Source organism: Mobula hypostoma, chromosome 1 (assembly GCF_963921235.1).
Source record: "Mobula hypostoma chromosome 1, sMobHyp1.1, whole genome shotgun sequence".
Classification (NCBI taxonomy): Eukaryota; Metazoa; Chordata; class Chondrichthyes; order Myliobatiformes; family Myliobatidae; genus Mobula; species Mobula hypostoma.
Genome location: NC_086097.1, coordinates 141,490,913 through 141,514,054, shown reverse-complemented (window position 1 = coordinate 141,514,054; position 23,142 = coordinate 141,490,913). Strand labels below are relative to the sequence as shown.

The 23,142-nt window shown below is 40.0% G+C and overlaps 1 protein-coding gene across 1 annotated transcript; it reads right to left on the bottom strand.

Moving 5' to 3' along the window:
- Positions 1-242: 242 nt before the first annotated feature.
- Positions 243-16,373, bottom strand: LOC134345869 (secreted frizzled-related protein 4-like). Its single transcript, XM_063047226.1, has 6 exons — positions 15,932-16,373; positions 15,540-15,611; positions 14,594-14,659; positions 10,254-10,452; positions 2,100-2,163; positions 243-422 (listed from the first exon to the last, which is right to left on the bottom strand). The coding sequence occupies exons 1-6, from the start codon at positions 16,371-16,373 to the stop codon at positions 243-245; spliced, it is 1,023 nt and encodes a 340-aa protein (XP_062903296.1).
- Between the last annotated feature and the right edge of the window lie 6,769 nt (positions 16,374-23,142).

The window sequence follows — 23,142 nt, the reverse complement described above, 5'->3', positions numbered from 1 at the left end:
TACCAGGACATTCATAGGTGCCAACCACATTGCTGAGCAAACCAATGATTATGATTAGCAATGCCTGCTTTACTATACCTCCAGCTTTTTTATGATGTTGATGATGCTATGATATATACACATTTCAAAATGCAGTTTTGTAATAACTGCCAGGATTATTTAGATTGAAGTGATCTATAGCTTACTGATGCTTCTGAAGCCAAAATATGATATTCAGAATGCAAGTGCACAAACTTTCCAGTTCATAGTTTCTTGGTTTTCTTCTTGCTTTTATTTTTGTTTGTTTTTCCAGGGATGCCAGGAACTTGGCTCAGATTCTTTGCGATCTTTGGACCACCGCTCTGTTTACTGTATCCTGCATTTTCGTTTCTTTCTTGAGTAACACGCAACTGCCTTTGTTGGTTTAATCTTTGTTCCCAGTGCTAAGGAACACAAAACAATATAACATAAACTTCAGAGAGACACCAACTATTATTAAAGCATATGGCAACTATTTTTCCATTTTAATCCTTATTGACAGCTGTCAGGCAACATTTATGTGTCGCATCATGCTACTGAAATTTTAACAGTGCTATGATATAATAAAAACCACATTTTGATATTCTGGCTCTGACATTTTCAGTCAGGTAGACTATACTCAAGGTTCTTTCAGTCTCAAAGGAAGTTATTTGTCTCAACAAGTTCCATGCGAATCACAGAATAATACCATCATTTTCTTTGGTCTGCTTAATTCTCTGTACTGCTTGCTCTCGTGCTCATCAACTTGTCCTATCCACATTCTCTTATCACTGACATACACCAAGGAATATTTAATGAAATAAACTTCCAACCTGCATATCAAGTTCAAATTTAAGTTCTTTGGGATCTAGAGCAATCATGAAAGATACATGCACTTGCAGTCACAAGAGGAATGCACAAACTGTACAGACGGCTCGGAAATCAGAATCAAATGTGGAACTGTGAGGCAGCTGCACCATCCTCTGTGCTACTCATTTTAGAAAGCCTTGCAAAACTTTGGCAATAAATCATTATTAATATTTTGTGTTTCTTATTTAACACCCTTCCTGTGTTCATACTGATAGCATCCTCATGCTCTTCTGAACCTGCCTTGCTGTGTAATGAACTCCGACGCTGGGAAATGGCTGATTCTTTGTTGGTGAAGAATCGTGCAAAGTCAAGAATAGTTCTTTGGGAATAGAGCTGGGAATTTTGTAGTAAATGCAACTTCTACTGAATAAACTAGCTTAATACCTTTCATTATGAGAAACTTAGATTTTAAAGGTTGTATTAAAAGTAGAAAGGCAGAAAGACCTAGGAAGGAAATTTTGGAGTCCAGAACTAGACCATTTGAAGGCATTGCCACCAGTTGTGCAGTGATTAATTTCAAGGATGTGTAAGAACTGGAAGTGAGGGAACTAGATGTACTGAAAGGTTATAGTACTGCAGAGAAGGGGAGGAGCATGCCACAGAGAAATAGGAAAACTTTAAATGAGGTGCTGCTTATTTGGGGCTTCATTGGCGAAGATGATAATTTGAACGAGACCATGGGAAACAAGTTTTTAGTGGCCCCAACTTTATGAAAAGAAGAATGAGAAAGGCCAGCCAATTAAATGTTAAAATAGCCAAATATAAAGGCAACAGAAGAGTAAACGAGGATTTCAGCAAAAGATAAGCAAAGGCAGGACCAGATGGCACAGCCTCAGAATAGAAGGACATCCCTTTAGAGCAGAGATGGAGAGCAATATTTTTAACCAGTGGGTAGTGATTCTGTGGAAGTCATTGCCATAGATGACAGTGGAGGCCAAATCACTTGATGCACTTAAAGTGGAGGATGATAGGTTATTGATTAGTAAGGGTGTCAAAGGGAAGGAGGCAGGAGAATCAGGCTGATAGAGGAAAAAAATTTCAGTCATGATGAGATGGCGGAGCAGACTCAATGGACAGAATGTCCTAATTCTGGTCCTATGTCTTATGATATTACCCATAGAAGTGTATACTGTACAGTGCTTAATACTGAGAGGGTGGCACACACCAATGTAACCGGTATTGAAGAGTAACTAATTTCTACCTCTGGATCTCTTTTGGTACAGATACCTTACCTTGAACCGTTTCACCCATTGATCTCTCCATTTTTCAACTAAACAGCCATTAAAGAGCATCAGTCTATGAGAAATCAGAAATAAAGCGTTGAACACTTTGCATAATATTCTGTGGAAAATAAGTATTTCAGAATTTCTCAAGAGATTTGACATTTTTGAATTCACAAAACAAATGAATATGTTATGTACAATAATCAATTTAGATGTCACCAAATGTTTAGACAGAAGTGACCTTTCACAAATTTGATCATTTTTCAATGCCTTGGGTGAGGGATGGAAATGAAGAGAAAAGCAACAATGAGATGCCCAGAGTGATTATAACATTTTTGATAATGATTTCCTTTGTTCGTTGGATTTACTTATTGTACCTCCTATCTTGGTTTCATTACAAATCTCAGTGCAACTTCCTTAGGAAGTAAGATGAAATCATCTGATATCAGTGAACAGGAATAGCTGCATAACTGTATCTTGTAGGATATCCTTACCATGCACTAGTGCAATATTGCCAACAATTGTTAGTCCTTTTGCTCCGTTTGGGTAGCCTGTAACCTGATGGCATGAACATTGATTTCTCTAACTTCTGGCAATTTTCCCCCTTCCCTCTTCTTCTGTTCCCCACTTTGGCTTCCTCTCACCTCTTCTCTTCTCCCCACCAGCCTATCACCTCCCCATTGTGCCCCTCCTCCTTCCCTTTCCCCATGGTCCACTCTCCTTTCCTATCAGATTCCTCCTTCTTCAGCCCTTTACCATTTCCACCTCTCAGCTTCATCCCCCTCCCCCACCCACCTACATGGATTCACCTTTCACTTTCCTACTACTTTCTCTCCCCCTACCATTTTATTCTGGCTTTCTTCCCCCTTCCTTTCCTGTTCCACTGAAGAGTCTCAACCTCAAAAGTTGACTACTTTTCCTTTCCAAAGATTCTGCCTTAACTGTTGAGTTCCTCCAGCATTTTATATGTGTTACTCTGGGTTTCCAGCATCTGCAGAATCACTCGCATTTACCTTTTACTGCACCTTTGTTCCTTCTCTTGCAACCAGTTTTGATCCAATTTACTACCCTTCCCCAATTCAATTCCATATCCATAAATTGTCTTCAGTGGTTGCTTGTGTGGAATCATTTTAAAAGCTCAATGAAAGTTGTTGTAGGCCACATCTGGCTTCTTCCCATTCCACCATGTTCCCATTCTTTCCAAAGTGAGCTTTCTGTTTCAAAATCCACGTTGGCTGATTCTAATGATTTTCTGCTACTTATAATTACATCTGTAGTCATTATTTTCCCCCTAGGAATATGAGCACACTGTTTTACAGAACTGGCTTGCCTTGTGTTATTCCCTTTCCCATTTACTCATTCCTCCTCAAATCTCCTAATTTTGTTATTTCTACTTATCTGCCTCCCCTCCATAACCTTTGCATAATCAAGGGTTGAGAATAAAACCCTGCTATATTTTCAATTGTGTATAATTATTTTGTGAATACTTAGATATATTATAAACTCTGAAATATTATAATGTCTAAGAATATTAAATGTTCAGGTAGAGTGTGAGATTTGGGGGTGTTTATGCATAAAGTACAGAAAACGCACAGAAGTGCAGCAGGAATTAGGAAGGCTAATAGAATATTGGTCTTATTTCAAGTGGATCAGAGTATAAAAGTAAGAAAATCCTGCAGCAATTGTGCAAAGCACTAGAGAGATCACATTGAGAATACTATGAACAAATCCTTGTCCCCTTAATGAATAAAAATTAAAGAGGTAGTTCTGAGGTGGTGTAATGGGATGATCGCAGGTTTGGGGTGGCTCTTGTAAGAGGAAAGGTTAAACAGATTAGGACTCTACTCAATGGAGTTCAGAGGTATGAAAGGTCAGCATATTGAAATATAAGAATTTTAAGGGGCAAGACAGAGATGGTCTCAGAATAAGGGTCCCCCATTTAATGCTTGTGGTTTTATGGTCTCCAAAACTCTATATTCCAGAAGGCTTCTTAACTTTACCTTCAGTCACAGGAGGAAGCATAGTGTGTAGGACAATTTGTTGCCAGTATATCCCTAAAATGTAGGCATTCATACTCTCCACTCATGCAGACAATAGAGCTCTCATTTCACAATGCAGAGTATTCTTCAATAGGAAAGAAGTCTTCTTAATGTCTAGCCGGTAGAAGACCATCAGAGCATTTTTCTAATGGCATGGATGCAGTCAGCTGCTTTCATTTTTGTTTATACTGTCAGAGATTCCTCAGTTCTTTCAGAACTTACAAACAATCCATATTGTGAGGACCTCCACTGTGCCCCACTCACTCCCCAGGCACTGGTTGCATAACCGCAGGAAGTGTTACACCTTCCCCCTCACCACCATCCATGGTCCTAAACACTCCTTCCGAGTGAGGCAGTCATTTATATGTGAACACTGCAGTGCTATTTAATTAATCTGGTGCTCCCTCTGTGGCCTCCTCTACATTGGAAAGACTAGACACCAACTGGGGTCTGCTTTACTCTATCCACTGTACCAACCATGTTCTACTGTCAGCCAGACATCTTAATTCCACTTCCCAATTCCATATTTCACCTCAGATATCATTCCCATCCTGCCCCCCTCTGCCTATCACCCTCTCACTTACCAACTCCTATCCCACTCCTTCATACTCCCTACTTTCCAGTCTTGAAGGGTCTCAACCCAAAACATCAACTGCCTATCTCCCTCCATAGATGCTGCCTGACCTTCTGAGTTCCTGCAGTGTTTTGCGAGTTGCTCCTGATTCCAGCATCTCCACCTTATGGGGCTGGAAAAGCTGGGGCTATTCCCTGTTCAGCTAGTTCAAAACTGAAAATACTGAAAATCACATAATTTATTTGCAACCATGCCATCTCCAGGAGCTTACTGCATAAACATCTATCAAAATGATATTTTAATGCTGAACCAACCTGCAGCACATCATATATTCATCAGGCAGATTCTTACATTGGCTTGGTGTACAAGCACTGCATAACTTAGCCAGCAGATGGCCTCAGACTTTGCCGGAGGCCTGAGCTGGGGTGGCAGCGGGTGGTGTACCAGCAATCAGACCCCAGGAGCACCAGTCTGTATAAAACACAGGAGCACAAGGAGCAGCTGAAGCAAGAGAAAGAAATCAAGAACAAGCATCCACTTGGTCCAAGAAAGACCTCAGCATAAAAACACTCGCAATTAGATAGGTAGGAGCAAAACAATATAACAACGAGGTTAGAAGGGAACTTACATCCTTTTGACTCAGTAGACATTTCGACAGTAGCCATAGATGATTATTGGTTCATTCATCCAAGACTTAAATAGTTTGATGATCTGATTTGAATGTAAAGCTACATCTCTAGCACTACAGTCTATGTTCTATATTAGTGTATTCAGTTACAGACCTGAATTTATTGTTTAGTCATCACTCTCAACCCAGGGCATAACCTTTGTGAGAGGAACAAAATATCTGAACTGTGCAACAACATGCTAAAGACAGAAATTTCCATTACCACCCTTGTATGGTTCTTCAAAGAACGATGACTTCATGATGATACCCAGTTCTCAAACAGAAAGACCTGATGTTTGGTTATCTGTCAGTGTAATTGCTAACTTGAAAATAGCATTCTTTGTAACAACACTGCATTATGTTGCTGAGGAGGAATCCTATCTGTATGTTAGGACAGCATTTTAATCCACACAGCCAACTGGAAGAGTCCACTATTACTACAAATGTAAAAATATTATGTGCGAGGAGAGCCCACCGATAGAGGGCTGCTGCTGGCAGTGCTCACCACACTCCGAAAGCTAATAGTCATTTATACTATGGTGCTTCTCTTGTTCCCACCTGAAGGTTAGATATCTTTTCAACCAGCTCACAAAACAACTCATGCCTTTTATACCTGACAGAGGAAGCAGTGTTAACACACAGAGGCTCTCAGATAATGGTTTTACACATCTGGTATTGCTTTGACTGCACAAATGATGGACTCAAAATCCCTGCCAGGGCCAGCAAACAGCCAACTGTCTCACCTTCCAGTCTAGCCTTTCACTCTAATGAGAATTTTCTCTCCTTGAACTCCCCCATCTCACTTTTAAGAGCCACCCACCAGCCAGAGGTTCTAATGTTTTCATTAGTGAGAGAATCTTGACTGAGGAGACATGGATTCAAGGTAGAAGAGGTTGGTCATTTAAAAGAGTAGTGCACAGAAATCTCTTCCCGCAGAGGGTAGGTAAGCTCTAGAATTTTCTGTCCCAGGGAATTGTGGATGTTAGTTCATTAAAGTGGTGTTAGGAAAGAAAAATAAGATTAAAAGTTATGGGAACCTGGCACAGAAGAGGAGCTCAAGTCTGGACTAAATCTGCCATAATCATATTGAATGGTAGGACGGACTTGCGGAGCCAGATGGCCTAACCCCTGCTCCCATTTTCTTGTATATTTCCACCAAACAATCGTACTCACAACTCAACGTCACTACAACACTCTTAATCAATAACCACTCTTGGCACAGGTATTGTGGGCCAAAAGGCCTGCACCTGCACCATATTCTTCTATGCTCTATAATCAATTATCTGTATCAATAAAGCTCATTTCTAATATGTCAATGTACTACTTCAGCATTTCATACTTAGTCTGATACAAGCTTCACAGTCTCATCTCATTGTTTGTACAACATTGAAAGCAGATTGTCCAAATAAACACACAATGACATAAATCCCTCTCTTTTACACGACAATGTGGACATACCTCGTAAACAGGTTCACGGAATATTCCATATACTGTATACAATAACGTGCCAAGAAACAGGAGTTTTAAAATGTATTTATTTTTCTCAGAATTTCTGTAAAAGTGAATTTTATTCCCCATATCAAGTTTTTGGATAGTGGTTTTGTGGCTTCCGTAAGAACAAATTTCTGTAACCTAAATGACTGTTGAACAGAGTCATCTGTATATTGCAAACAGATGTCCCAGCACTGATACATGTGTGAATACTACTGCTTACAGACCTCCAGTCAGAATAACACCCCTCCACAAATACCATCCACCTTCTGTGGCCAGGATAATCTTGTATCCATTTTACAAACTCATTTTGGATCCATGAATCTTAACTTTCTGAATCAACCTATCATGAGGGACTTGTCAAATGCTTTACTAAATTCAATGTAAACAGCATCCACTGTAACACACTTACTACGTCACTATAACACAATACCATGATCAATTATATTCATCCTTTCCTCAAAAAGCTCAAATTCGTGAGACATGCCATCTCCCACTCAAAATCATGCCAACAATCCCTGACATGTTTATGTTTTTCCAAATGCAAGCAAATCCCAAGTATCTTCTCCAATAATTTCACTACCACTGATGTATACTGGCCTACAATTTTCTGATTGTTCCCTGTTGCCTTAGGGGTTGATTGAAATAAGAAAATAATACACAAAAACAAAAATAACCTATTTATCTCAACACCACTTTCTTGCATCAAAAAGGTGACACAGCACAATGACTGAACTAAGGACAGAACAAAACATTTGAAGACACAAAGTTGGGAGGTGCAGTGAATGGATTTCAAGAAGATATTGGCAGATTGGTAGAAGGAGCTGTTAGGAGATTGAATTTAGTTCTCAGAAGTCCAGAGTTTCTGCATTTTGAATCAGAATCAGATTTATTGTCATTGATTGACACAACCTGAAATTTTGCCAGGAAGGATGAAAAGAGACAATCAGAATCGGGTTTAATATCGCTAGCATGTGACGTGAAATTTATTAATTTAGTAGCCGCAGTTCAATGCAATACATAATATAGATGAAAAAATAATAAATAAATCTTATTCGGTATACTTTATACAGAATACATATACTGAATAGATTAAAATTGTACAAAAAAACAGAAATACTTTTTAAAAAAGTGAGGTAGTGTCCAAGGGTTCAATGTCCATCTAGGAATCGGATGGCAGAGGGGTAGAAGCTGTTCCTGAATCGCTGAGTTTGTGCCTTCAGGCTTCTGTACCTCCTACCTGATGATAACAGTGAGACAAGGGCATGCCCTGGGTGCGGGGGGTCCTTAGTAATGGACGCTGCCTTTCTGAGACTCCGCTCCTTGACAATGTCAATAGAAACTAGAAGGTGCACTTCTGAAATGAGACCCGGTGGTATATGTGCATAGTTTGAACATATAGTGGCAAGGTAGGTTGAGTAAATGGGCTTTATAAAAAGTAGCACAGGTTGTCATGAGGTACCTTTATAGAGTGCTGGTTTGGCCGCAATGGTTGTATTCTGTCCATAGTTTAAAAGATGATTGCAGGGAAAAGGGACTTCATGTGGATAGACTAAAGAAACTGAGGTGTTGTTCTTTTAGAATGACAATTGTAATGATACAAGAGACTGCAGATGCTGGAATCTGGTGCAAAATAAACTGCCAGAGGAATTCAGGAGTTTAGGCAATAAAAGGAAATGATAACTACCTGATTACTTCCACAAGATGCTGCCCGATCCATTGAGTTCCTCCAGCAGATTTTTTCATCCCAAAGTTTAAAGGGATCTAATAGAACTGTTTAAGATCATGAAGATTTTAGAATGAGCTAATAGAAAATCAGTTTTAATTGGTAGAAAGGTCAAGAACAAAGGACTTAGGGTGAAAATGGTCAGTAAAAGAACAGAGTGACATGAGAAATATCCATTTTCAGTAGTAGTGCTGGAGGAAAGTTCAATTATCATGTTCAAACAGGAACTGGAATGTGCATGAAAGGAAAGGACTTGTATAGCTTGAGGAGAGGGCAGAGGTATAAGGTGCTTGGGAGGAGGTACAGAGGAGATGTCAGGGGTGAGTTGTTTTTTTTTTACTCAGAGTGGTGAGTGTGTGGAATGGGCTGCCGGCAAAGGTGGTGGAGACAGATACAATAGGTCTTTTAAGAGACTTTTGGATAGGTACATTGAGCTTAGAAAAATAGAGGGCTATGGGTAAGCCTAGTAATTTCTAAGGTAGGGACATGTTCGGCACAACTTTGCGGGCCGAAGGGCCTGTATTGTGCTGTAGGTTTCCTATGTTTCTATGAGAGGCTGGGTATTGGGACTAGATGTATTGCTCTTGCAGGGAGCAGATATAAGCTCAATGTACTGGTCTTCTTTCAACGCTGTAACCCTTCTGATCTTCTTACTCCTACTTTTTTTTCCCCTTGTTATTTAACTAACCCTCCCGAAAAACATGAATGAAAACTCAAAATATGCAAAATGATTAGTGTTGATCCTAAAGATCGAAGTTAGAGATAACATTGTACAGCACAGAAATGGTCTTTGCCAACTCATCCATCCGGATAGTGAAGCCCATCTATACTGATTCCGTTTGTCTGCACTAGGCCTGTAACACCCCTTTCATATCTATGTAACTGACCAAACACCTGTTAAACTCTACCACTTCCTCTGGCAACTCATTATGCAGCACCATCACCCTCTATGGAATCTTTTCTATGGAACCGTTTTTTATGGAACAGTTTCTCAAATCTCATTTAAATTTTTGCCTTTTCATTTTAAACTCATGCCTTTAGTCTTAGGCTCCCCCACTCAATGAGAAAGACTTTAACCATCTGCTCTATCTACACCTGTCAACATTTTCAGAGAGCTATGAACTTGCATCCTATATGTTAACACTCCTGGTCCCTGCTATTTGCTGTATACATCCTGTTAATATTTCATGTCTCAAATGTATTATATCCATGTGTAAAATGAAAAGTTATGGAAGTTTGAAGCACTTTAAATATGAAGAATCTTAAGAGTAAACAAATCTGTTACTTAACAGTGCTACTCACAAACAGTATGGATCACTCTTACAGTCTCTAAATTTTATTCCATGAGATCATAGCCAATGCAGAATAAAATTTGGAAGTTCTATAATGATTGAGTACACAAGTAATATAAATAATACACAACAATCCAGTTCCATTATCCGTTCCTGAAGCATGTCATCCAACTTGGCTTTCCCATGATGTTACCCATGTTGAATTGTAGTCTAAAACAGAGCAATTTTCAAATGTTAATATTCCCTCTTAGACTGAAAATCAATCTGTTTAAAATTATGTGACATCTGTTACAAAGGTGCTGATTGTCTGGTGAATCAGCAGACAATCTTCATTCCATGCATGTGGAGTTTCATCAAAGACCAGTACCACTTACTGTGAGCGGAGAACATAGCACATGATAAGTGAGTCCTGGTTGGGTGGCAGCTGAGGACACAAACATGACGAATTGGTGAGGAGGGTTACATAAGGTTGCAGGATAGGTGCTGGTGATTTGAAGGTCTCTGTCACCTCCACCACTGTAGTGATTTCATTACAGCCACTTCTGCTCACTTCTTTTCCTTTGGCCCGAATAACTGAAATGAAAATAAAAAGACAAAGGAAAACTCAGGAATTATTTTCCAAATCATTGATATGTTGTGTTTAGAAAATCACGACTCAAAGTCTGTTCAGTAACATTTAAGCAATTTAAATTGCTTAATTGCTGGAGGCAATTTCATTCAACCTCAATTATAAACCTTATTCTAATCTAATGTTGACCTTAATCTTTATGAAATCTTTAATATAGCAACAATTATTCTGAAAATATTTTGATAATATAGCTATCAAATTAAAAGGCTCTAATAATTAGCTTTGATTTTTCATATATCACAATAAAGTATTATTTGATCCTTTCTTCCACAGTTTTAAATACTTGGCTATGATGGACTAAAAGACTGTTGAAATAATACTTTTTAGATTTGAAGTCCACCAAAACTAATACAAGTTATTTTTGTTCTCTCCTTTTGAAGAATCTGAAGAATACTTTCTGAAAAAAAAAATCCTCTAACAGTTCAATACTCCACCAGCACAAATTTTACATTGTGGAGAGGATGAGGAGAGGATGTTTCCATCAGCAGGAGAGTCTAGGATCAGAGGGCAGAGCCTCAGAATAAAAGAACAGCCTTTTAAAACTAAAAAAAAAGGGAGGAATTTATTCAGCCTGGAAGATAGTGAATCTGTGGAACTCGCGCTGCAGACACCAAGTCATTGGGTGTATCTGAGGCAGAGATTGATAGGTTCCTGATTGGTAAAGGGGAGGAAGATAATGGAGAGAAACCAGCAGAACAGGGTGAGACAGACTCAATAGACTACATGGTCTAATACTGCACCAATCTTATAACTAATTGGAAAATTCACATTTTAAAAGTGCAATTAAAATGTGTGAAAATGGATGTTCCAACAATGTATGGTTTTTGGTGTTCTGATTTGAATAAAATGTCAAAGCAGAGTAAATGCTGCTCTGCACAAACCTCATTTCTCATATTTATACTTATTTTACATCATTTATGGTCATCCATCAATCTCATTCTCCCACTTATTTTTCTGCACCATCTCTATATCATTAAGTCATTAAATGCACTCTGATTTGCCTACCACCCACCTACACTAAGAGTAATTGAAGGTAGCCAATTTGCCTATCAATCAGCATGCCTTTGGGATATGGGAGGAAATCAGAGCACCTGGGGAACCTATGCATTAACAGGCAGAAAATACAGACTCCACTAGATGTGAGGATCATACTTGGCCATTGGAACATTCAGGCAGAGTACCAGCTACTGTATCTGGAAGTACCGTGTGTATTTGAATACCAAAGGTGAAAAAGTTGTTAAAATCTGGTAAACAGCATGCCCCCACATTCCATGTGCACATCCAAAACTGAGAAAATTATTGCATAGCAATTTTCAGATACATCTTTTCAACTGGTCATACTAATGCCTAATCCAGGCTAGCTAATTTTCAGTACTTTGATGAGACCATTTTGTGTGTTTCTGTGTGTCTGTGTATATACACAGTTAAGGTCTCCGTGTCTGGAGACACTACATCATAACTAACAAAACTGATTTCTGGGAGACAGTGGTAGGTTAGCTTTGAAGAACAAATGAGCAAGTTTGCCTACATGTACCAGATTCTAGAAGAATGAGGAGTTTTTTCTGAGACATACAGTATTCTAAGAGGGATTAATGGGGAAGAGTGGAATGATGCAGATCATTGATACAAAAGATGAAAACTATGAAGAATTAGATTTGATAAACACAGAGACATGGTTTATAAAGGCATTTAGTATCTTTAATAAGGATACAAAATCCCTTAATATACAATGTCTCTGCATTTATCTTTAATAATGGATAAATCTGCACTCTTGGTTAAACATTTGGAGTAGAAGAGACTTCTATCATGATTTTCCCCACTCTATTTGGTAATAGGCATAACGCTAGTAAACTGGAAGATTGTTGCTATGGTACCATTGTTAAAAAAAAACAGAGCAAGTAAATACTGTCCTTGATTTTACTTGCCAAAAAAATTTAAGTATTGAATAACAGCTTAACACTGGTGGTGGACAACTTACTAGAAAAAAAATAATTCTGAGTAACAATAAAAATGAGAATTTATTAGACACAGGATAATCAGCATGGAAATGTAGAAGGACTAATGACAGAACTTATTTTTATTTCCTCAAAGAGGGTCAATTGTGTTTTATTCTGGCTGAATGGCTTTCAGTAAGCTATTTGATGAAGTACCACATGATGGATTCACTTGGAAAGAATACACTTTATGGGATCAAGGGAAAATGATTAAAGGATGGCTCAGTGTGAAAAAGAAAAGGGTAGTGGTCAACGGTTTTAATTAATGAAAGGCTGAATGTAGTGGGTTCCTTGCTTTTTGAGGTATGATTTGATCTTAAATGTAGGGACAACAACTAAGTAGTTTGTAAAATTGGCAGAATGGATGGTGGAGGGTAATATAGTTCTGGACAGCACAAGCACAGAAATGTTTAAGCTTAGAGAACACAGAAGTGCAAAGTGGAAATCATTCTGGAAAATGTGATATGATGCAGTAGGGGAGAGCAAGCAGGTCTAGGGAATCCACAAGGAATGATTATAATCTTAAAAAGTAAAAAAATAGTGGGATGCTAGATTGAATTTCCATGGAATCCCAAGGTGACAGGACATGTTGATAAGGTGCTTAAGAAGGCATATAGAATATTTATTGCCAAGGAGCACAACACAGACTCAGCAAAATCACACCAGAATTGGACAAGACTCTACCACACACAGTACAGGCCTTTGTAAAGTGGGTGCAGAGAATTGAACTGATATTACCTGGGCTGAATAACTTCAGTTACAATGAAAAGTCACCTAGGTGAAGAAGTATTAAGTGAGGTGTAAAATTATGAGAGAATGAGATACAGTAACATTAAGCTGGAATGTCCATTGCCTCTCGGAGAGAAGTCAATAATGAGGGGACATAGATTGAGAAAAATACTGGGGGCGGGGAGGGGAGTTAAAGAAAACAGTTTACCTAAATACAAGAGATTCTGCAGATGCTGGAGATCTCAAACAACACATGTAAAATGCTGGAGGAACTCAACATTTCAGGCAGCCTCTATGGAATAGAATAAACAGTCGATGTTTTGGGCTGAGACCCTTCATCAGGACTGGAAAGGAAGGGGGAAGAAGCCAGAATAACAAGGTGGGACAGGGGAGGGAAGGAGTACAAGCTGGCAAATGATAGGTGAGACCAAATACAGGGGAAGGTGGGTGTGTGGGTGAAGCGGGGGAGGGGGAATGAAGGAAAAAAAACTGGGAGGTGATGGGTGGAAGAGGTAAAGGGCTAAAGAAGCGGGAATTTGACAGGAGAGAACAGTGAACCATCAGAGAAATGGAAGGAGAGGCACCAGGAGGAGGAGAAGGAATGTGAGGGTAACCAGAATGGGGAATAGAAGAAGGAGAGGAGGGGGGAGGGGGAGTTCAAAGGAGATGAGCAGGGCAAGTTTTAAAAAAAACAGACAGTGGTGGGTTCTTGGAATGCACTGTTTGGGTAGCAGTGCGGGCATTTAAGAGACTGTTAAAGGCACATGAATGTGCTGGGAATGAAGGGATGTGAGTACTGTACTCAGTAGGCAGAAGGGATTAGTTACACATTTAATTAGTTTGGTATAACACTGTGGTCTGAAGGTCTAGGTCCTCCACTGTACTGTGTATATTCTATGTTCTATATTTAAACCTGGGATATGGGCCGGGGTTTTACCAAAGGAGTTGGGGAGAATCTATAGTAAAGGTCTTCAATCTTTTGGGGTGAATTTCACTGGACTAAGGAAATAGATGCTTACTGTTGAAGTTACAAAATACAAGTTATATTCAGTTCAAATCTAATGAGTCAATAGTTTAAAGTGCCACAAAAGAGCTTGGCAGAAATAAGGACTTGTGTGTGCTAATTGGGTTAAGTGCTTGAGAGTTTGTGAAAGTGTTCTCAGTTTCTAGCTTCTGAAATTATAAAATGTAATGGTGCATCTCTGCAATCAAACAAGAACCAGGACTGCTGCCAATTTAAAATACAGTCACAGATTTTAAGATCTAGAAGCTGTGTTTGTTTAAAAGAAACTTCATCGGTAGGAATTCTGCTACGGTGGGTTTTACAACAAAATACTACCTGATATAAGTAGCCATCACTTACCATAGTTATAATTCTTGCCCAAATATGTTTTTAGTGTTGGTTTAACTTTTCTACATTTACACCGATCTGTAGAAAGATAGTAACTTATTATAATGAAAGGGAAGAATATAATGCTGAAGATATATAAATATATAAATAATAAGGTACTAGCATTAAACAACTGCTCTGTCAGAACCAATAATGGAAAAGGAATAGCAAATATTGTATCTGTGTAGTTTAAACAGGACAGGGGAAATAAATGATTGTTGTATTTTATAGAGGGATAGTGAAACAGAGGGGCACGTGGAAATATCTAACAAGTCACCTGTAAACCAAAATGTTCTAAATCCGCGAAATGTTTTTATATATATACTGCAGTATGTATGATTGATTTTGTTTTAGAATTCCCAAAACGAGTTAAGAGTGAAATAATAGATGGATTCGCTCTTCTCACATCTGATTAGTCACAATGTTTGTAGTTCACTAGTACACACAAAGAGCTCCTGTGGGCTATGTGGGCGACATTAGTCGAAGTGGCGAAGGACAGTATCCACTGATTTGCATGCCTGAACCCTGTTCACTAATGGTACTCGATTCTGCTACAAGTCATGTCTGCCTTTTTCTTTCCGGATATCATCAGCCTCCATGATCGATCAACGGCCTATTTCTTACAATTGAAACAGTTCGCCACGAATTCCCCCGAAGGATCAAAGAGGCGAAATGCCCTTAATTCAAAGAAAAGACGAAGGGTCTCGGCCTGAAACGTCGACTGCACCTCTTCCTACAGATGCTGCCTGGCCTGCTGCGTTCACCAGCAACTTTGATGTGTGTTGTTAAAGAAAACTTAAGTTTGTTTTTCCCTCACTCTCTCTGGAATAAAGACCACGAGAAGCGGTACCACTATATGGGACCCTCTATCAATTTACACAAGCAGGCCGGATAAAGACTCCAATTTCCTGGCACTCACTTGAATTCCAACTCTTACACTCAGAAGCTTTCGGGACAACCACATCCCCGGTGAATTCCATCCACTTTGCATCTGGGGGCGGAAATAAGAGCGCGAGGTTGAATTTATTACATGCATTGCCGTCTCCACATTTAGTTAAATACAAGGTACAATAAACCCTTGACATACCAGCGATATTTGTAATTGATGAATACTAGTAAAAAGTTATCACGATTTTTTTCTGATGGAATTTGTAATATTTTCTTTTTACTTAGGTTTTATTTGAAATAACATTTTCACGGTTTAAATGGGAAGAGAACCAGATTTTAATATGTTGTTGATGGGGTGTAGATATTCTGTTTTAAGTACTTATAAAGCTCTTCAGTAAAAACCTGGAATATTTGATATCTCACCCTCGGATAAATCGGTGACAATTGCCTCGGGAGCGATGCAGACCCCTCGGTCGTACACGGGTAAGTCGCTGCATGCCAGACTCTCGGGCCAGCTGTGGTTGTACCTTTTCAAAATAGGCTCGCAACCATTTCTTGCACTCTGGCAAACGGATTTACATGGTTTGATGGGATCGTGCAGGAATTCAAAAGTGCAGATGGGTGCGTACATCGCACAGAGGAAGAAGGGCAGCACCGGGCTGCAGCTGGTGTCCGCTAAATCCTCGTACTGCTCTATAGCCAGAATAGCATTCTCCTGGGTGCTGTGGTGTAGATGGTTGGGCATTCGCGTGATATTCCAGGGCATTGCTTTGCACATCGGGATCTTAATCGGCTCGCAGAGTGCTCCCTGCACGAAGACTCGTGCGCCAAGCCAAAGGCAGATTGCAGCAATCACTGGTAACATCTTGCAAAGCGCCGATCAACTGACCAGCTCTAACACGGTATATATACCGTCTTGTGTTAAAGCTAAAAAACACATCGGTTCAGGTAGGTGGGGATGATAATTCTATTGCTTGCATTTAAGTGGAGCAACCAATTGAAGGCTGGCGGTGAACTTGACAATGAGTGAAAGGAGGTCCTGCCGTCAACCCGGGACCCTCGGGAGCTATCAGGTTAACTGAAAACACGCCCGTGGAAATTATGCCAATGGGTCCGGCGTCCAGTGAGCTACAGAATGGCGTGTTCATTCTAATATGTCTTTTTAACATAATCTCTATCTGCTTTTAATGCTTTTAAATTTTATTGTCCTATGATACAGATGTAAATATTATACCGCCAAAAAAATTAAATGTAGCCCAACTATGTCTGATGCAGCAATCCAACTTCCATCGATAGACTATGTTATAGATGTTTAGGATTCAAAGTTGAGAAATTTGGATTGGGTAAAATCAATCTTAAATTCTTACCACAGGAGGTGTCGGACCAGAACGCCATATACGTATTTCAAGATACATTCCGAAATTAAATCTACCATAAAAGATGATGACCTTCTCGAGGAGCATGGATAAGATAGCCAGAGGCCTTTTCCTGATGTGGGGAAAGTCTAACATGAAAGAGTTTAAGACGAAAGGGGAGAAAATTCCAAGTAAATCTGATGGTAAGTTTTTCCACACACAAGGTCAGTGGGTTAACTACAGCTCAGTGTTTAACACAATCAGTCCTACAGTTCTGATCAAAAAGCACCAAAATCTGGGCCTCTGTATCTTCCTCTGCAACTGGATCCTCTGCTTCCTCAATGGAATACCACAGTCTGTGCGGATCAGAAATAATATCTCCCCACCTTGCTGATTATCAACAATGCTCACCTCAAGGATGCGTGATCAGCCCACTGCTCTACTCTCTCTACACCCATGACTGTGTGGCTGGGCACAGGTCAAATGCCATCTATAAATATGCTGATGACACAACTATTGTTGGCAGAATTTCAGATGGTGACAGGGAGGCTTACATGAGTGAGATGTATCTGTTGGTTGAGTGGTGTGGCAGCAACAACTTTGCATTCAGTGTCAGCAAGACCAAAGAATTGATTGTGGACTTCAGAAAGGGTAAGATGAGGGAGTGCACACCGGTCCTCATTGAGGGACCAGAAGTAGAAAGGGTGAGCAATTTGTAGTTCTTGGGTCAATATCTCTGAGGATGTATCCTGGGCTTAACATATCGATGCAGTTACAAAGAAGGCACGACAGTGGCTATATTTCATTAGGAGTTTGAGGAGAATGGATACGTCAGCAAAGACACTCACCAATTTCTGTAGATGTACCTTACAGAGCATTCTAACAGGCTGCATCACCATCTAGTATGGGCTGGGGGACAAGCCCTGCACAGAATCGAATGAGCTACAGAGAGTTGTAAGCGCAGTCAGCTCCATCTAGCCTTATTAACATCCAGGACACTTCCAAGGTGTGATGCCTCAGAAAAAGGCAGCGTCCATCATTAAGGATCCCCACTACCCAGGACATGCCCTCTCCTCATTGCTACCTTCAGGGAGGAGGCGAAGGAGCCTGAAGGCACACACTCAACAATTCAGGACGAGCTTCTTTCCCTCTGTTATCAGATTTCAGAATGGACAGTGAACCCATGAACACTATCCCACTACTTTTTCCCTGTCTTGCACTACTTATTTAATTTAACTTAAAAAAATATATATACACTGTACACTTACTGTAATTTACAGTTTTTATTATATATTACGATGTACTGCTCCCACATAACAACAACTTCCATGACATATACCAGTGATATTAAACCTGATTCTGATTATCTGGAGTACACTGCCGGAGGACACAGAGATGGGGATAAAATTACAATGTTTAAAAGGCAGGTACTTAGTTAGATGTAGTGAGATATTGCCTAATGCAGCCAAATGGGATTAAAACAGATAGATATTGCAGGCGTAGGCAAGTTGGACTGAAGAGTCTGGTTTCTGTGATTCCATAATTCTACTACCTTAGTGGCAAGATGTCAGAAGGGGGAGGGGTGAGACCTTGTACACCAGTTGATTATGTAAGTAATTAGATTCAGTGGGAAGTTAAGGTGGCAAATGATATACTAGTCTTCAAAGCAAAAGGAAATGTACAGGATGAAGGAAATCTTAATAAGATTAAACAGACCTTGATGGCACCATACCCAGAATACTGTATGCAATCTTGAAGAATGAGGGACTGCAACTAGGATTTGCCAGAGCAATTCTGGGATGGCAGAACTAACGTTTTAAAAAGAGATTGGTTTGAGTTGTATTTTTCCCAGGTTAGAAAAATGAAAGGAGATCTCAGAGGAATTTTAAAACCCTAACATCACTGAACAGATTTGATGCAGGAAAGATGTTCTTGATGGTGGGGAAGAATGGAATCAGTGATCAGTCTAAGTATATGGGGCAGACCATTTCAAATTGAGAAAGGAGACATCTCCTCTCCATGGAGTGGTCAATCTGTGGAATCCTCCAGCACAGAAGATAGTTGAAGTGTGTCACGGGTATTGTTTCCAACTAAATTAGCACCAAACACAAGTTTTTCACTCCATCTCAGTGCATGGGACAATAATGAACTAATTCTGATTCCAATATGACTAAAATGTAAAAATATAAAAAGGGAGTAATTTGGCTCCTTTGGTCAGCTCTGCTGTATGATCGAAGAATGGATACAACCGAGAAAGAAGCCATTCAGGCCAGCATGTCGGCACTGGCCTTCTAACAGAACAAATTTCTAGTTCCACACACCAGTCTATTCTCTATGGCTTTGCACATTTTTCTCCAACATATACACATATCCATTTTCCCCTAAAAGGCCACATTGGACACTGCCCATCTTAGCTAACTGGCAACAATTCTTTACACAAGGGTTGCATAAAGTTGCTGATTAGGGTGATAATGTCACCAATTGGAGGAATGGTTTCAAAGATGTTTTACCTGTGAAATGAACCAACCAGGAATAAAGAAAACTGTTGATAAATTCCTCACCAACCCACGTTTGGCTTTCTTGATCTCTTGAAGGTAAACAAACTCCTCACTATATCCCATTCCCACCTTATGTTACCTGATGAATTATTTAGATTTAAGATACTGCAAGGAGTATTGTAGGTAAGGCAGATGAGTTTAGGGCATGGATTGGCACGTGGGATTATGACATTATTGCTATTAGTGAGACTTGGTTGCAGGAGGGGCAGGACTGGCAGCTTAATGTTCTGGGGTTCCGTTGTTTCAGATGTGATCGAGGGGGAGGGATGTGTTCAGGAAAGTTTTCTAGATCAATATATAGAGGTACCTATGAGAGAGGATGCAATTCTTGATCTCCTATTAGGGAACCAGACAGGTCAGGCAACAGAAGTATGTGTAGGCGAACATTTTGGGTCCAGTGACCATAATGTCGTTAGTTTCATGTTAATTATAGATGAGGACGGGTCTGGTCCTCGAGTTGAGGTTCTAAATTGGAGAAGGGCCAATTTTGTGGAAATGAGAAAGGATCAAGGAAGAGCAGATTTGGATAAGTTGTTTTCTGGCAAGGATGTGCTCGGTAAGTGGAAGGAGTGAGCCCACATTTACCACGGCAGATGGCCGCTCGTTCCACACTCCCACCACTCTCTGAGTGAAGAAGTTCCCCCTGAAGTTCCCCCTAATGTTCCCCCTAAACCTTTCGCCTTTCACCCTAAAGCCATGTCCTCTCATATTTATCTCTCCTAGTCTAGGTGGAAAGAGCCTACTCACATTTACTCTGTCTATACCCCTCATAATTTTGGAAACCTCTATCAAATCCCCCCTCATTCTTCTACACTCCAAGGAATAAAGTCTTAACCTGTTCAATCTTCCCCTGTAACTCAACTCCTGAAGACCCGGCAACATCCTAATAAATCTTCTCTGCACTCTTTCAATCAATTACTGATATCCTTCCTATAGTTAGGTGACCAGAACTGCACACAATACTCCAAATTTGGCCTCACTAATGTCTTATACAACCTCCCCATAACATCCCAACTCCTATATTCAATACTTTGATTTATGAATGCCAGGATGCCAAAAGCCTTCTTTACAACCCTGCCTACCTGTGGCGCCACTTTCAGGGGATTATGTATCTGAACTCCCAGATCCCTTTGTTCCTCTGCACTTCTCAGTGCCCTACCATTTACTGTGTATGTTCTACCTTGATTTGACCTTCCAAAATGCAACACCTGACACTGGTCTGCATTAAATTCCATCTGCCATTTTCTGGCCCATTTTTCCAGTTGGTCCAGACCCCTCTGCAAGCTTTGAAAGCCTTCCTCTCTGTCCACAACACCTCCAATCTTATTGTCATCAGCAAAAGGCGAAATTCTGAGTGTGCAGAGTTTGCATGTTCCTGCCAGGATTAAAGGTAAAGTTAACAAGCATAGAGAACCTTGGTTTTCAAGGAATACTGGTGATCTGGTTAAGAAAATGAGAGAGGTGTATAGCAAGTATAGGCAATAAGGAACAAATGAGGTACTTGAAGAGTATAGAAAATGTAAGAAAATACTAAAGAAGGAAATCAGGAAGGCAAAAAGAAGACATGAGGTTGCTTTGGCAGATAATGTGAAGGTAAATCCGAAGGGTTTCTACAAGTATATTAAAAGTAAAAGGATAGTAAGGTTCGAAATTGGTCTCCTAGAAGATCAGAGTGGTTGTCTATGTGTGGAGCCTCATGAGATGGGGGTTTTTAAGCAGTTTTTTTTTACATCTGTATTTACTCAGGAAACTGGCATAGCATATATGGAAGGAAGGGAAATAAGCAGTAGTGTCATGGAACAGAAAGAGATTAAAGAGGAGGAGGTGTTTGCTGCCTTACAGCGAATAAAGGTAAATAAATCCCCCAGGCCTGACATGATATTCCCTCGGACCTTGAGAGAGACTAGTGTAGAGATTGCAGGGGCCATGGCAGAAATATTTAAAATGTCCTTAGCCACGGGTGCGGTGCTGGACGATTGGAGGGTAGCTCATGTTGTTCTATTGTTTACAAAAGGCTCCAGAAGTAAACCAGGTAATTACAGGCTGGTGAGCCTGACATCAGTAGTAGGTAAATTATTGGAAGGTGTTCTGAGAGATTGGATATACAAGTATTTGGACAGCCAAGGGCTGATTAAGGATAGTCAGCATAGCTTTGTGCATGGTAGATCGTGTTTGATGAATCTTGTAGAGTTTTTCGAGGAGGTTACCAAGAAAGTAGATGAAGGAAAGGCTGTGGATGTTGTCTACATGGACTTTAGTAAGGCCTTTGACAAGGTCCCACATGGGAGGTTAGTTCAGAAGGTTCAGACACTAGGTATGCATGGAGAGGTTGCAAACTGGATTTGAAATTGGCTGTGCAGGGCTCACTCTTAAGTTTTAAGAATAAATTGGATAAATACATTAATGGGAGAGGTCTGGAGGGTTATGGACTGGGTGCAAGTTAATGGGACTAGCAGAATAAAGTTTCGGCACAGACTAAAAGGGCTGAATGGCCTGTTTTCTGTGCTGTAGTGTTCTATGGTTCTATTGGACCTTCTACCACTACGTCTAAAGATAGTGCATTTCAGATGCCAGCAACAGCTGGGAATAAAGGTGTGCTCATCGAATCAGTCATATGGCACAGGAACACCCTTCCACATCTTGGTAATCAGACCGCAGGCAGTTCTCCTGCTCAGGTCCAACCAAGGTTTTATAGATTTGATGCTTAGCCTCCTTACTTCTGTATTCAGTGCCCCAAACAATGAAGACCGGTATCCCATGTCCCTTTCTCTCCATGTTATCTACCTACATTGCCATCTTCAAAGATACGTGGACTTGTACTTCAAGGTCCTTCTGTTTGTCAATACTCCCTAATGTGCTACCATTGATGATGTGTATCCTAGCCTCATTGGTGCTTCCAAAATGCATCAGCTCAGATTCATCTGTACACCGATTTTATGAGAATTGATTAAACTCCATCTGCTATTTTTCAGTCCATTCCACAAACACACTAACATCTCTGGTCAGCCTGAGACAACTTTCCACACTATCAACAACTCCACCAATCTTCATGCCATCTGCTACTTAATGACCATGCCTCTCATATTCAAATCCAATTTATTCAGGCATGAACAGCGAGGGCCCAAGCACAAACTGTTGTGGGGCACCACTAGTGGAAAAAAAAATCTTCTATTTTTATTTTATGCATGTAACCTTTAGTACTTGATCCAACAAAAGTAGACCCAGATTCTCAAATTTATCCTTTTTAGTGAAGTCCTTTAGTCCATCAACCATTCCCACAATTTTTTCAGGACCCTCCCTAGAAAGGTTTAGAGGCATATGGACCAAACACAGCTAGAAGGGACCAACTTAGATTGGAGTCTTGGTCAGCATGGACCAGTTGGGCTGAAGAGCTAGTTTCTCTACTGTACGACTCTAAGACCCTCTCCTGTGATTTCTCATCCTCCCCATAATGAAAGCAGCCAAAAATGAACATATTACTTCAGATGCTGTTCAGTGTGGATTCTCTACTTTTATATTATCTTTGTTTTTATGGTATACTGTATGTTCTTATCTGCCTTTATATGACTCTACTGATAAAGTCCAGAATTGTGAGTGATTTATTAATGCTTTATCAACCTGTCCTGCCACTTCCAGGGATTTGTGCACACATAGTGAAATTCCCATTGCTTCTGCACCTCCTTAATATCTATCATTTTATGTACGGTTCTGATAGCCGTAC